General features: G+C 43.3%; 1 protein-coding gene across 1 annotated transcript in view; it reads right to left on the reverse strand.

The window, feature by feature from the left end:
• Positions 1-10,601, reverse strand: part of LOC139283489 (copine-9-like) — a 109,444-nt gene extending 98,843 nt beyond the window's left edge. The window contains exons 1-2 of the mRNA XM_070903514.1: positions 10,525-10,601; positions 346-386 (exon numbers count right to left, since the gene is read on the reverse strand). Coding sequence (XP_070759615.1) covers positions 346-386; positions 10,525-10,601 — 118 coding nt within the window. The remainder of the gene's footprint in view (positions 1-345; positions 387-10,524) is intronic.
• Positions 10,602-16,224: the final 5,623 nt, after the last annotated feature.

The following is a 16,224-nucleotide window of genomic DNA, read 5'->3' on the forward strand; positions in this document are numbered from 1 at the left end:
ATGACCGACCCCCCCCCCCCCCCCCCCCCCCCATGCAGGAAATGTTCCTGAAGACTTCATGGATAGACTGCATGTGTGAAAGGGGGCCAGTTAACCCCTGGGACTCAGCTTTTCATTCCCTGGGCTGCTGCATTGTGTCTGTAAACACTTAACTGTGTGACTGCTTACTGGTGCACCGATAAGGTGCATGAAGGAGTGATTTAATAATCGCTGCGTGAAATTAAAACACGTTCAGTTTCAGAAATGTGTTGTGTGAATGGCACTGGGGATGTGAAACCACTTCAGAGCTGAAACCCAACTGCACTCACAGATGAATTTGGTTAATGAGAAAAGGGCAGCAGTTACCTGGATCTGACTTTGAGAAGGTGTCCATGTCTAACAGGTTTCTGCAACAAAAGGAAAGAGATTGTCAGAAAGTAGTTTGTGAGGTTGAGATACAGTCGTCTACAGTTTCAGTGACTTTAATGCACCAGGCTTTGTCGAGACTGGACGATTAATTAACTTAACAACACCAATGAAGTCACACAGAAGTCACACAGTTCCTGCAGTATGCTTTAATGATTAGTATATAGCACATATTGCATACAATTATATGTGTGTTGTTGAAATGAAGACACAGCACGTGCGATGATTGGCTCCGGCGCTTCATGCTAACATGTTAGCACATTCCACTCCTAAAGTAAAGCCACGTTCACTTCACATCATTTAAACTGCAATGACGGGCAGCTGAGCGGGGGGGGGGGGGGGGGGGGGGGGGGTGAAAAGGACTACAGAGAGCCAACTGTCGGCCAAATGGCTGCAAATGCATCAAAAATAAAATCCAATATTAACCCTAATATAATCGATTCAGCTCATTTAAAAAGGGGCTGTGCTCTCGTTTGTTTGCACCTCTTGTTTCTTCGTATATATATCTAGTTTCGCTTGGTAACAAATATGTGACATAACAAAAAGAAGCTAATTTAGGCTATTTATCCGATGCGGCTGCAAGGTTAGCATTGGGGCTAACCGTCTTGGAATGATACGTGAACATCCCCAGGTCGGAATATGGCATGTTTGTTCTGTTCTTCCCGTTCTGCTGACATTTCATGAAGGCAGCATTATACTAAAAATACTTGTACGTATGTTTCAATGTAGCCTACATCAGGACATGGAAGTATTGTTTCAAGGCAGACTTTAAAGGACAATTCTGGTTTATTACAGCCTTTGACCACTGACCATTTACAGAAACATGTCCTCATACCTAAATGTCAGAGTTGGGTTAGGTTTAGGCACCGAAACTACTTGGTTAGGTTTGGAAAAAAGATCAAAAGACATTTGGGTTAATATAAGCGCGTTAGTTACATAAGTCAAGTCATGTGACTTGCTGGCGGGACTTAGCTCACAGCGTTGACCTTTTCACACAGGTCACGATCAGCGTACATTCATCAGTACAGTTCCTGGGAAACGGTCTTTATTAAAATCACACACATATTACATAGTTCAGTCAACATTTTGACGTTTTAAAAACAGCAGAAGAACAACAGCGCACCCCTCGCTGTCCCCAACCGCTCTCATCGCGGTGCTTCCGCCTCCACCACACCCATTATTTTCTGTCACGCAAAATCATTTTGACATTTAACATTAACTTATTCCGCACAAGTTCACAAACTGGTGTACTACAAAGTAGCGTATTCGTTTAAGGCAGCCGACAGCTTTGTGACTAAAAGGAAGCTCCCATTGAAAGCCATGGAGGTCCTCCCTCGCCTGCAGACGTTGATCTTCCACCAGCCTGCAAGAACAGCTTCATTTCATTCCCTGCGAGCAATAAAACGCTACACAGTCAGTCAGTCTTGTGTGTAATTAGCGTAGCGTGGGCCCAGTTTTAAATGTTTCTCACTCCCTGGTCAATAACATTAAAGTTGACACATAAGAGGATTTCACATTTCCTTATTTTGTAGCTGCAGCAAGGGAAATTAATCATACGCACAAACACAAAGAGGTCCACAGCACCCCGACATTAAATCATCGCCAGGATTACGACCCGATTTCCCTCTTAACAACCTGACACATTAGTTAGAATTGACTGCGATAACAAACAGTGTTTCAACGGAGGGCTGAGGAGCAGTGAGTGACGGATGGAAACGCTCCTCTCTCAGAGGGCTTGTAGCTGTCAGGGTGACAAGGAGCGACTGCAGAGAGCGGCACAGTGTGCATCCTCACATGTTCGTGTCGACATACAGGATGTTCGTGTTCACGCGAGGGCCTCGGTGCAGTAGCCCTCCCCCCGCCGATAGAGTTGACAGTTTGCGGAGCTAAAAACACAGAAGCGTAAGAGCCATATGGGTTCCCAACAACAAATGCTTTTATCCTATAAGGGTAGGACAGTTTTCACCTTCTGCCGACATTACAAATGTCCAGACATGACATACTGTTGCTCAACATGTCTAGGGAAGGTAGACTTTTCGAAAGCAATTTAATATTGTTGTTCAATATATATGTTTTTAGCAGCCTTTAATGAACACCGTCCCCCACAAGCCCGCGACACTCACCGGCTAAATGCCACTCGCTTGACAAGCCGGCCATTTGAGTGACGCGTTATGAGAATGGACCTGTCAATCTCCGTCGTCCAGATACGGCTGTAACAACAGCACACCTTTTTTTTTTTTTTTTTTTTTTTTTTCAAAAAGATGATCCCCAAAAGGAAAAAAAAATAAAGATAAATATGAACAAAGGAGAGACAGGTTACAATGACACATCGACCGAAGCGGAAAATGTCACGGGAGCGGTAGTTTTTTGGATGCTAATAAATCACTTGTATAAACTTTGTTAAAATCACAGCCGTTTGAATTCTTCTTCATTCATCTAAGATTCATAGTAAACCTGATGAACATGTTCAGAACATTTAAGTGGCATCAAGAATGGTGGTACTGAATGAAAGCGGTTTACAGGAATGCCGTTGGACTAACCACGGCAACTGGGACCCATTAACAGCTTAAAGGTCCCATATTGTAGAGAGTGAGACGTCCGTGTCTTGTCTGATTATAAAGCAGCTCTGGGTGCTGTATAAATACTGTGAAAGCATCAGAACGCTCAGACCACGGAGAAATGAAACACAGCCCCGTATTCAGACACTGCGCCTTTAAACGAGCCGCCAGCACTTCCGTAAGGTTGTGATGTCACAACTATACAGTCACCGCACTCACTTTTTTTAAACTGTGAATCACGCAAAGCTGCTTCTGGTGGAGCCCAAAACAACAATATAGAGCTGAAATGAGCTGAAATTTAAATGGATCTGTTCAAACAAATTTCCACTAACCTCCGGTGCATGGGGGCGCTGGCATGAATTTTTAAATCTCGAAAGATGAATCGCCTGCTTGGCTGGGCGCCATCGGGGTTGAGTTTTTGTGTTTAGGTGCACTGACACTTGCTGATTTATAAAGATGATCTCGTTGAGTTAGAAATGCTTTCACATCACTTTGTCTTCATTCACATATAAGTCTGATTCAGTCTGAGCTGACTCACAGGATGGCCTACATCCGTGTGTGTGTGTGTGTGTGTGTGTGTTTGTCCTATATTTCACTGCGTACAGTATTCATCTGCCTGCTTGTTACATTGTCAGGTGATTACCGGAAGAGCAGGACCCATAAACGTCAGTGTGTCCATATCTTCAGTCATCTGCGTTTTACTCCATGTAACCGTCATGCAGCTGTTTCTTGGCGCCGTACTTCTGTTTCATAAATGCCCTCACAGATGCTCCCGTGTGCCTCAGACTGCCGGCTGGTGCGCGCAGTGCATCTGCAGGGAACCGGAGACATTTCCTGAGGGACATTTGCTGCCAAGTCTGTTTTTCTTTTTTGAATGCTTAATCACGCCACCCCCCCCTTTGTGTTTTTTGCGATGTTTGCTTTTATTTACGAGTGTAGGCATGTGTTAAATGATGTGTGTGTGTGTGTGTGTGTGTGTGTGTGTGTGTGTGTGTGTGCGCGTTCCACAGTGTCCTGAAGCTGGCTGGCGAGTATGGGTATGGAAAGTGAGAGAGAAAGTGGGGAGAAATGGAATGATCATCTCCAATATTACATGTAAAGAGTCCGGACATCAACAGCACCATGTGAGTTGAAATGAGGGGGTTTTGTATGGTCCTTTACTTTTACTGCGAGAGCAGAGACTCTGCTGTGTCTTTGAAGCTTAACTCATTTAGGGGACAAAAGGGTTTTTTTTTCGCTTGTAACGTGGTCTTAGGCTTGAGACCTTCAGGACATGATATGGGGGAAGTTGGGTATCCAATCAGAGCCCTCCCCTGCTGCGATTGACATTCTCCCGCTGAGAAGTCCTGGCTCCCTGTGCTCGCTGACCTACCTGGCATTTCACTCTGAAAGCACCACCAATGTCACTTTTTTAAGCATCAGACCACCGACCTGTGTGCAGCTCTCAAAGGCCTTCATGGAAACCACAATGGAGAACACTAAAAAAACGTCCAACACTCATATGATCTCATGCTCAACTTCAATTACCTCCTTAAAAATCCTTAAAATGACATCTACTCCTTCATCCTCTTTGAATAATCCAGAATCTTTAAATATGAAAATATGTTTCATTTCACAAGTTGAACCGCTGGAGAAAAATGTTTCCACTACTTCCACTTATTTCCTCTGTTCACAATTATTGAAGTTAGGAGGCACGTGGTGATGTTTCTACCACTCCTGATTATTGTTTATATTAGGTTTGGTAATATTATGCATATAGCTGTATTTGAGTGAAATGAATGTATTCATAAGTTATGCTTCACTTGTCTTTGTTATTCCTTATCTTTTATCGAAAACCACAGCCTGTTATTGCACGACTGCTGGAATACCTACAGTACGTTGATGCTGTTCATTGCAGCAATGCGTCAAACGCGGCGGCCATATTGGTTCGTGGGAAGCTGCGCCTCCCGCTGCATGCATGTCCATCAACGCAGGAGGTTTATCCACAATCAAACTCATCATCATAACTCACTGAATGTAAAAAAAAAAAATGTGTGTTTTCATACCAAAATTCTTCTTCTTCTGGAGATAGTAACAGTAATATTAGTCTAATAAGTCTTTTTTTTTTTTTTTTTTTTTTACCTCATTGTTCACTTAAATACTGTAAATGTGTATATTTTTTATTTTCTATTTCTTATTTTTATATTTGTACATACTTTTAGTTCTAAATTATGCTACTTTACTCTTGAATGGGAGCACCGGTACTGTACAATTTCCCCCCGGGGATCAATAAAGTATTTCTGATTCTGATTCTGATTTCTGATTCTGATAAAATATTTGAGACGAACCTAGCCAACGTTATTTCATCGTTTTTTTCCTTACTGCATTGTGGGGGGGGGGGGGGGATTTGGGTTTAGTTAGTTTTGCTTTGTGTTTAGTTGTCGTTGTTGTCCATCTTGTTTACCACCTCGTTCAGTTGTTGTCATATTGAGTACAGCTATGTTGCGGTGACCTCGTTCATAGACCTAATTATCAACACCTTGTTTTCTAATGTTTTTGGCACTTTTTGGGTAAATTTTTCCTCGTTGCCTTACTGCTTGGTCCCTGACAGTCATTTTGGAAATAAATAAAGACTTAATTAATCAAGAAACAGTTACAACAAACACTATAGTTAAGAGATTTTGAAGTATACTTCAGGCAGGCTTCACAATTCTGTTTTTAATGACATTTATTGTGAAATGTGAATATTTTCTTTTAGTTTCTTTCGTGGTTAGAATCCAGGCACTGTATGTCCCGTTAGCACCATGACACTAGATCATTTAGCATACTTAAGACAATAACACAAAGAGCAACGTAGCTGATGGGTAATAATGATTGATATCATCTTCGGCATCTTACTGATGCTGAAGGAGATCGGAGGTCTTTTTTTGGTTAACACATAACAACTATCATTCACACGCTGCTGCGTTCAAAACTGTCATCGTTTAACATAGTCGGGGCGAGCCAGAGGGAAATTTGGGAGAACTCTGGAGCATTTTCCTCCCCGTTCCTCTACGAAACCTTGTTTCCAAGGCAGCTGTTTTCAGTGCAAAAGCTCTGATAAACTCACTGGTCACTGCCTGGTCAAGTGTCCTGAGCTAGCAGCTAGTTGGTGAACATAGTGGAGCGTTTAGCAGCGAAGAGCCACATGTGGCCACAAAAGCATATCATGCCACTTGAAATGAATTAACTAGCCACGTATCCTATCATCAGCCATTTTTCTGCCTCTAGGGGCCGCTCCAGATGAAGACGTCATTTATTTCCTACCGTCCCATTTAAACAATCCTGTGCCAGCGGTAATCATTGCAGACTGCAGGGTGACTGCCACGCTCAGCTTGTCTAACAGGATCTGGAGGAGCAGCGTTTGGGCGGCAGGCAGGCTGCCACTCACACAAGACAGAAGAAAAAAAACACGGCTTCCCTCAACACTAGCTGACCGTCTGTCCAAACCCACATGCACACTGACGCAAAACCACGTTCTGACAGCTTTGGACACAGCGACGAGCCTGCCAAGTGTAGAGAAAACGCATCGTCTGCTTCATGGCGGAGCTCGGGTGAAGGCAAACAGCTGATAGGCGCAAGAGCGGCCTTAATTGTCTTTGGTTACGCCTGTGGCCGACTGAAAAATCCACACATCCGCGCTACGGTGGGAGAAAGTGTCTCCAGTACAGCACACGTGGAAAAGGCAACACCTGAAAGTCTCATTCACCAGTCCTCAGTTATGTCTTGCATTTCCTTTATTTCATATCGTATCATCATATCTTCACCCCTATGTGGTTTTGTAGAAACAGCAGATATGTTCTCGCAGCTGCCCAGATCCCTTTTTCTATCGCCGTAATGAGGAAGGGGCTGTTAATTAACGTATCCGGCAAGTCACAAAATGTTGGTAATGATCACGTCGGCAATGCTTTGTTTCATCTTCATTTGCTGTCCTACAATACTCGCTTTGTAGCGCCGCTTGTAAGGCATTATTAAACGTTTTGATGGTGGTGTTTAAGCGCTGGCAGGTCTGGGTTAAGGTTAGGGAAAGGCCGTGGTCCGGATTGATACACAAAGCGTTGACGGGACACAGACCGGATTCTGTGAGGTGCGCGAATGTAGCGCCTCCTTCACCAAAGAACAAAACGTTGCCTGTGAACATGTAGTCCATATTCCAGGCAGCAATTGTGTCCCATCACAACGTAATTAGGAAAACTAATGAGTTGTATGTAAATGCAATTTGTAGGGGGTGGGTTTTAACGCTGGATTGGATGTGCACGTTAAAAAAAAAAAAAAAAGAAAAAAAAAAGCAATGTTTAGGTGAGGTGGAAAAGTCAAAGCATTGATTAAGAGGAGACGCAATAAAGGCTTTTTTCGATTAAGCAGTGATACTGAGGGACCCGCATTCACTACTTCTTTTTCTTATTGTATGAACAGCAGTGTTGACAGAACACCACCCACTGCTTATATGCCTCTGCTCCACCTGAAAAACCCAAACCACAAAGGGGGAAAAAAAAAAAATAAACCGCAATGTGTCCGTGTGTGGACAGGGGAGACAAATTCATTCATGGATTCATTAAAAAATAAAATAAAATAAAATACTGCTAATGACATTTTTACAGGAGGGTTGCTGGTGTTGGATTTGAAACGTGCGCTCGACCTGGAGACGGAGACAAATGGGCTGAAAGCAACAGATTTCACCAGGATTGTTTGATTTTTTTCACAACCTAAAAAACGTGTGCCATCAGAATAATGTGGAAGACGCTATGATCTCGTAGAAAGTCTAAGACGTAGGCGCTTTAAGGTCTTTACAGAAAAAGTACTTGCTGATTTATTCACTTATTTATTATCATTTCTTTGCACATTTAGATGGAAAATATAATAATAATAATAATAATAATAATAATAATAAATGGGAGGGTTGCTGCGCAGTCAGTGGGTCTCCTTTTCTTGTCCCCAACGTGACGTCAAACAGCCGTCACGTACAGAACATTTAAAGCACTAACATACTCATTCTGCGCAGGTACGCGAACCTTCCCGCCTCTTCCCCCTCGCTTCTCGTTCCCACTCAGAGTCTTTGAACGGAATCCATTTGAGCAGAAGAAAAACCTCTGTGTCAAGCATCTTAACCCGAGTGGGGGAAAGCAATCCACCTCATTACCACCTGCAGTGGCTTTGAGCTACAGCGCGACATCTGGGCTGTTTGAGGATGAAACCCTTAATGGAATAAAAAAAAAAAAAAACAGACGGGAGGGAATAGATCAACCGGGACATGAGTCTGTGGAGACGGACTGATTTCTGTTTCCTTCAGGCAAATCCTCCTCATATTACAAAACAGGCTGACTTACTTCAAGACCTAGAGAATGAGTACGAGCAGCGGCGTCACGGCCTTTGAGAAATAAAGTCACATATTCACCTCCAGACAACCTCCCCTGATAATACACTTTGCCGTTCACGCAATAACGAGACAAGCTACAAGGCTACATGAAAACTTCCCAAATCATCCGGATGTCAAGGATGTCGGAGATGAGCGGGAAACAACAAGATCGCAGCGGCACAAACAACGTCGGAGTCAGACTTGTTTCACGTAGCACGCTCGTCGTCAGTCGCATTACAGGACTCTGCGTCTAGTTGCATCTCGCAGTCCGGGACGGGACTTCTGAGTCAAGGCTAACATTTGAGCAGGATTCCCCATGTGTCCCCCTGAGACAAGAGAGACCGGTTTGCCTTGTTGACAGGAAAGCCAAATCTCATGAACGCTCTTTATGTATCATTTTGAATGAACTCTGGGAGCCGGGAGCCGTATTATTAAAACGTGCCGTCACATCATCCAAAACTGAAATTTGTTGTTGGGGTGTGGGGGGGGTTTGGCCGATGGAGGTCACCCTACAGAGTTTATAAGGTGTTAAGCAAACCCTTTTAGATTTTACACATCCAGCAGATAACAACATTAGCACAATACTCGCTCTCCTTTTAGCTTTGTTTTGGTGTCCACCGCAAAGATCTTCTATTCTTTCTTCCCGGACTTTCTGTCTCTGTCTCCGTCTCCCTCCTGTACTCTCGGCTGATGTCCGGTTGATCTGCAGTGAGAATCCTTCTGGGGCCCGCATGAGCCAACCCCATTCTGTCAGTGTCAGGGAACTGAAACAAGCCCCTCTCTTAAGCCCTCCGGACTGGCGGGGGCCCAGAGACACTGAGGACCAGGAACAGCTTCAGGCTCTATTAGCATATAGACATGAGCCAGGACATGGAAAAGCTATTGTCTGAGGGGGGGGGGGGTGCCAATACTCAGATATAAATATACTGCCAGGGGGCCCCATTAGAAACTTAAAGCAATATTAATTGATTAATACTGACTTTGTGCCATTTGGGGATATAAGGAAATAGCGCGAGCAAAACACAACACATTTTGTTTTTTGGGCCACTTTTTTGGCATCGGAACAAGCTGAAAACACGACATTCCCATATTATCACCTTACGAAGTGAACGTGTTAGCAAACTAGTACTATTTACACGTCCTTTATCGGACGGCCCAGCCTGCAGCAGCCAATCAAAGAGGGGGGAGTCAGCCAACTCACTGAACAGACTGATGTTCTTTCATTCAACGTTAAAACGTCATAAAACTGGTCTGATCTAGCAAACACTTCTTAAATTGCCCTGCATGCTGGTTTGTCATGGCAGCGGGGTGGGGGTGGGGACTCATTACATGCTGGTTTGAACCCCCCCCCCAAAAAAAAAAAAGCTTTCAAGTACAAATGCTTCATTCTTACTATTATTTATCATAAGTCTTTGCTAATTTTTCCTAAGCGTTTGCCTTCTAAGGAGCCTGTAGGTCTGTGTCCATCAGCCAGCGCCTCAGGATCTGACACAAAAAGTCATTCTCTCTTCCTATTATTATTATTATTATTATTTTATTTTTTAATTTTTTTTGATCAAACACGCATATTTCTGTCCTCTGGATTTTAATAACTTCACTGACACAAGATGTTCCTGTGTTTGACATCACTTTGACACTTCCACCACTCCTCCTGCTGAGCCCTTCCAGTCGGAGTGCATGGAGCACAGCGCTCCAGGTGCTAATATTAGATTGTGCTTGGGGAAGAAAGAAGGAGTTACAGCGCCTTGTTTTCCTCTTCTCGGGGCCTTATCGAAACACGCGTCGGTGCCGCCTCTTTACTGTCAGTTGGCACATTTGACATCAACACACGCGTTCATCAGACCCGAGTTGCGCTCCCCGGAGCTCTCCAAAGGCAGCTCCGAATAAATCCTGGTACTATTGGTTACCGCACCCCCCCCCCCCCCCTTCCCCCCCCCCCCACGCACTTCTACACCCACAGCACATGCAAATTCCTCCTTGGTAAAATAAATAAATAAATAGTTGCTCTGGCAGCAAACTGCGCACCGGCAGAGCCTCTCAAACTACATTTAGTCGCCATGGTTGGTTTTAATACTAAGCACCCCCCCCCCCCCCCCCCCCCCCCCCCCCCCCAAAAAAAAAAAACAAATAATAATAATAACAATAATGTGTAAACACAATACAGTAGCGTTGTTTAGCGGCGCTTACCTGCAGGAAACGGTGATTTCGATCTTTGTCGCAGGTACGGTGGAGTTGAGCGGGTCGAAATCCCCTATTGTCGCCATGGCTGAGGGTTATTTATTTATTTGTTTGTTTGTTTGTTTGTTTTTAAATCACTTCTTCTGAATCCTTGGAGTTGTCGCTTAAATGGCAGCACTGGTTTTCCCTGTGGCTACGATGAGTTTGTTCCATCCGCCCGGGAACGAGAGACTGGGGGGGGGGTGAGGTGGGGGGAGGGGGGGGGGGGGGACGCAGCGACCGGCTCCGGTAGTAGTAGTAGTAGTTGTTGCTGCTGCTGCCGCCGCCGCTGCTGCTGCTGCTGCCGCTGCTGCCGGTCGCTGGAGCGCAGTTGAGGGTTTGGAGGCATACCTGAGGAAGAGGTTTTCATTCATGGCGAGGGGGGGGGGGGGAGTGGAGAGAGAGAGAGAGAGAGAGAGAGAGAGAGAGAGAGAGAGAGAGACACATCGGAACACAGACGCGGATCCAGAGGCTCCTCATTTCTCTCCATCCATCGCCAGGTGGAGGCAGAGACCTCCGCAAGTTCTTCTGCTGCGTCTGGGCGCAACTTGTGGTCCGTGTATGGGGGGTGATTAGTGCCACAGGCGGGCATGTGGCGGCGGAGAGGCACCAGCAGGTAGAAGAGGCTTTTAAAGGACCTTACAATTTTTACTTCAAGTCACATATATATACATATATATACATATATATATATATATATATATATATATATACAGTGCTTAACAAATGTATTAGACCACCTGTCATAAAAATGAGAAAACAACAAATATTTTAGAAATCTGACAAAAACGGGAACGACTAAATAGTCCTTATTCACATATATTAACCACAAATCTTAATATTCTGTACGACCTCCTTTGGCCCTGATGACAGCTTGCATTCTTTGCAGCCACTAAAACAAATGTTTCTGTTCAGGAATGCAAGTAAATAACTGTAATTTGGCATCTCAATCAAAAAAATAATAACGTGCTTTACTATTTTTTTCTGCTTTTTTGTAAAACAGTAAATTTTGAGAATTCTTGGATAACAACAATAATTATATTTCAGCATTAAAGATGTCATTTTGATTAAAGAGCTTGGCTTGCACACACTGGTGGATTAACCATTACAGAGACATCAGCAATACTGTTCATTTAGGGCAGCGGGGGCAAACGCCTCACACTGGGTGGTGGTCTGATACATTTGTTAAGCACTGTGTATATACGTTCATGACCAGCATTAGTGCAACCCCCCCCTACCACACCTATTGACCTTGATGGGAAACTCTGGAATGAATACACATATCTGAACATTTGAAATAACATGCAAATCCCAAATGAAATTGTATTGCTGGTTTGAGAGACTTTTTATTCTTGTTAGCAGTGTGGAGCTAATACCACTGACTGGCGGACATAGTTAAAGGCAAAACATAGCTAACATATTCTGCATAAGGTTGCAACTTTTACGCTCAAAGATTACATGTACTTCTAAATGTGACAGCGGCAGCTAATAGGTTCGATCAAATGCAGCTGCTTTTGGTACCAAACCCAGGAAAACCCAATCAAATAATGCTGTTTGAGACTTTTCACACAGATGAAGAAGCCGTTTGTTATAAAAACCAAAATGGATGCGTTTGTCATACCACTCATGTTACCATTGTGTGATTATAGTCATGTCAAGTCAGCTTCATTTATACAGAACCCCCAAATCAAAACTTGCCTTAAAGGGCTCTCTGCAATAGGAACCGCACATTACGCTCTCAGTTCGGATTGTGAAAAACTTCACACACACAAAAGAAAAAAGAAAAAACTTAAACGGGGAATTGACAATATCGTGTAATTAGATCAAATTCAAACACGTATAGCACAGCGTTTGACTTCTCAAGCCAATCAGCGGTCTCAAATGTTTTGCAAAGTGACTTGAATCTAAATCTCGTCTTGCATTCAGTCAGCCGGACGTTTAAGTCAGTTTTATTTATGTAACATAAGTTACAGGTCACGGTTAGCAGGTCTAGGCTGTAGTCTTCATAATATTATTTACAGAGACCCGACAGTTACAACAGTTGGGCAAGGAAAGCGTCCCTTTAAGAGGCCGAAACCTTGAACAGGACCGGGCAGCTCCGGAGGCAGAAATACGTGCATCAATGGGATAACAATGCATACGGTATCAGAATCAGAATCAGAATCAGACGGAGAGGGAGAGGAGGAGAGAGGAGCTCAGTGCATCATGGGAAGGCTCCCGGTAGCCTCAGCCTGTAGCAGCATAACGAAGATGATAGTTCAGGGTTCATCCGAGCCAGCCCCAACTATAGGCTTTATCACAGGGGAAAGTCTTAAGGTTACTCCTAAATGTGGCGAGGGTGACTGCCTGCCGAACCAAACTGGGAGCTGGTTCCACAGGAGAGGAGTTTGTGAAGTAGACGATGAAGAAGACATTTATGAAGCTGCACAACCCTGAAGCTAAGTTTTTATGAAATGGACGGAATCCGGAATCCATCATCAAAGTTTTATTAAGTAAGATTTATTTCCAGAAAGTTACTTTCAGTTGCCAGCCAAGGCTGTTACTGGTCTGAGAAGTAATAGCTGTGGCATTTCAAATTTCCCTGAGAGGATGCTACTGATTTTCTGCGCATGTGACATAAAAGCTGTTTGATTCATTCAAAGTCGTCTTGCAAGATGGCAGACTTGTGTTGGGAAAGGAAAAAGAATGAGCATTTTAAGGGTGACAAGATGCTAGGAGTGAAAAGAGGAGTGGAAGCAGACAAATCAAATGAGAAGCAGAAGAAAATAAGGTGGACAAAGAGTTTGATGAGCAGCACCAAGAGATGGAGAAAGCAGAAAGCACAAGAGGAAAAGCTGCAAGAGGACTGCGATGTCAAATAAAAAGAGGGAAAAGGAGAAAGAAAAGCACTTGGTGGCACTGATCACCCCTCCTACATTTCCAGGCCCGTTGCATCCGAACAGTTTATCCACATTCCCTCGGCAGCAAGAATAATTTAGGCCCATCTACTGCTGATTAATAGGACAAACATTTTATGAATGACTAATTAATCAACCACTGAAACATTTCAGTGTTCGCACCTCTGAGGCAGCAGGAAGACGTCCATTAAATAACCACAAGCTGACTGGGTTCAGGCCTGCCGAAGTGTCATTGCGTGGGTTGACCTCTGACCTCAAGATTTAACAACAACAAAAAAAAAAAAACCAGAAAGCTGCATCAAGTTGTCCTGTTAAGTTAGGACACAGCTGAATTTACATTACATTACATTTGACACTGAATTCACATTTGCCAAACTGTACTCAGAGGTCTTATCTGCGCTGGGAAAGACCACTTAACGTCAGCTCAGCCGCTAAGGGAAGCAGATCATGTAGTGTAAATAGTTAATACATCTCACCATGGATGATAATGAATAAATCAGAAGCGAGCAAGTATGAAGCTACTGAGATTCTCCGCTGAAGCAAATTCATGGAACAAGAACGAAAGTCACAAGTATGTTCGGGGTTTTTTTTTTCCCCCCATTTATTCACAATTGCCACCTGCTGCTCAGTTCACCTTTCATTGTAGCCTGCCGCGTGCCAACAATTAAGAAAAGGAAAAACAAACAAACAAAAAAAAAAAAAAGAAGGTAGAATTACTTAAAAATGCATCAACTGTACAAAGAAGAAAACTCTTTACACAGAGAACATCAATGCAGCATTGTAATCACAGAGATTCTGAAATAAAAATGAATCTGTAAAACAAGTAAAAACCAATATATGCCGCAACTGAGATAAATGGATGTCATGCACGGCATCAAAACATTATTTGGGGAGTTTAATGCTTTTGCCAGTGACCTGTGATTGGCTGCTTCACGGCTACAGGTGGAAAATAAAAACAAATGATGTGAAACCTGACGACCGAAGTAGAACTCCTTTTCAGGAAAGATATCTTTAAAAAAAAAAAAAAAGGAGAGATTAAGACCTGGCAGGGAGGTGGGACCATGCCTGAAAGTCTGACTTGTCACAAATAAAGCTGGACAGATTTGTTCTACTGTCAGGGTTACAAAATGGAACCACTTCGACAGCCCATGCAGCGGACGCAGTCATATGAACCAAACGCTAATTCATTACTGCATCAAGAAAAACGAGATGAAAACCGCATGTGGCTTTGAAGTAGCTTCGCAAAAAAGGTGTTTTTGTAGTTTTTTTTTTGAGTTTTTGGCTTCAAATCTAGCGGAACACCAAATTCTGCCAGTTAAAAAGCACAGTTTGGGGAAATTTGGGTGCTTATTCAAATTCTTTCTGAGCGCAAGGTGCGAAAATCAACACCACTTTCATGTCCTTGTATCTTAAGGACAAAGCTGGAGTCAGGACGTGGCGAGCCTAGCTTAGCTTAAAGACTAGAAACGGGGGAAACGGCTACCCGGACTGATTTCTAATGAGAAAAGCCCACCTCAAACAACAGCTCTAAAACTGCCTGATCCACACGTACCTCATTTGTTTAACCCGTACTTAAACAGAGACGTAAAAAGCCAGAGATGCTGCTCCGAACTACTACTTACTTAATTAATGAGCTTTCAAGGTGTTGGTATGCATGTTTTTGAACTTTAAAACAGAGTCGAGGCAGCTGTTTCCACCCAGGCTTTTTTTGCTAATCGAGGCTAAACGTGTTCCAGCTCCAGCTCTGCACTGAACACAGAGTCATGACATTGGTGTCCATCCTCTAATGTCACTGTTGGAAAGAAAGTGAATAAATGCATTTAACAAAAAAAAAAAAAAAAAAAAAATCCTGCAAGAATTATTACTTAAAAATCATTAAAAATCCTCTTCGGCTACAGTTTTTTTTTCCAAAAGCAGAAATGAAAATCTCTCGCGACAAATGTGTCCACTGACTGAAATCCCACCTCATCAGCCTTATCAGGGGGTGTCCATAAGACTCAACAGCTTTATGTTACTGTACAACAAAAACCAAGTGAGTGATAAAAGGGGGAAAAAAAAAAAAGCTTTATTGCAAAGCTAACACTGCTAATGCTCAAGAGTCAACAAACTTTCCATGAACAAAACAGCCCAAGCTCTTAAAACCATTTAAGAAACAGAAATGCACCTGAAACTAGACCAGAATAAGTAGAGATCTGATCCAGTGTTACTGAAGATTAACAAAAAAAAAAAAAAAAAAAGGCACAACAAAAGGTCCTGAGGTACAGCAGCCGTCAAAACCGTTTGGCAACACCGACAAGCTCGTTTCAAACAAAACAGAATTCTCTCAAGTAAATGACTTAAGTGTAAATCCAGCCGAGAGAAGCCCAGGTAGAAATGTCTGTCCAAGTGTGGCCCTGACAGAAGGCGCACAGGGTTTTTTTTTGCACAACAGTTGGGTGATAATAGCTAGGCGGAAATCTCAGGAATCACGAGGACTTCGCTTCACTGGAGTCCGGCGAGAAAGAACATCGAAAAAGGCATTCGGTTCACAGATTTGCTACCTCAGTGCTACAGAAGAGGAGGGAGCGCGTGGATATGGACTCAAGCAGAGGACATGGAGACACTAGACTGGCGTGGGGGTGGGGGACAGCTTGGATACGTTTGTTGCTTCATCTCCTGGATCACGGTTTTCAAAAAACGGTGCTATGTGGGGCCATTCAGGAACAGTAGAACAACTGTAGACGTTTAATCATCAAAACTTATATCATACAGATGAAGAAAATATCGCATATAA

Source organism: Enoplosus armatus, chromosome 3 (genome assembly GCF_043641665.1).
Source record: "Enoplosus armatus isolate fEnoArm2 chromosome 3, fEnoArm2.hap1, whole genome shotgun sequence".
NCBI classification, from domain to species: Eukaryota; Metazoa; Chordata; class Actinopteri; order Centrarchiformes; family Enoplosidae; genus Enoplosus; species Enoplosus armatus.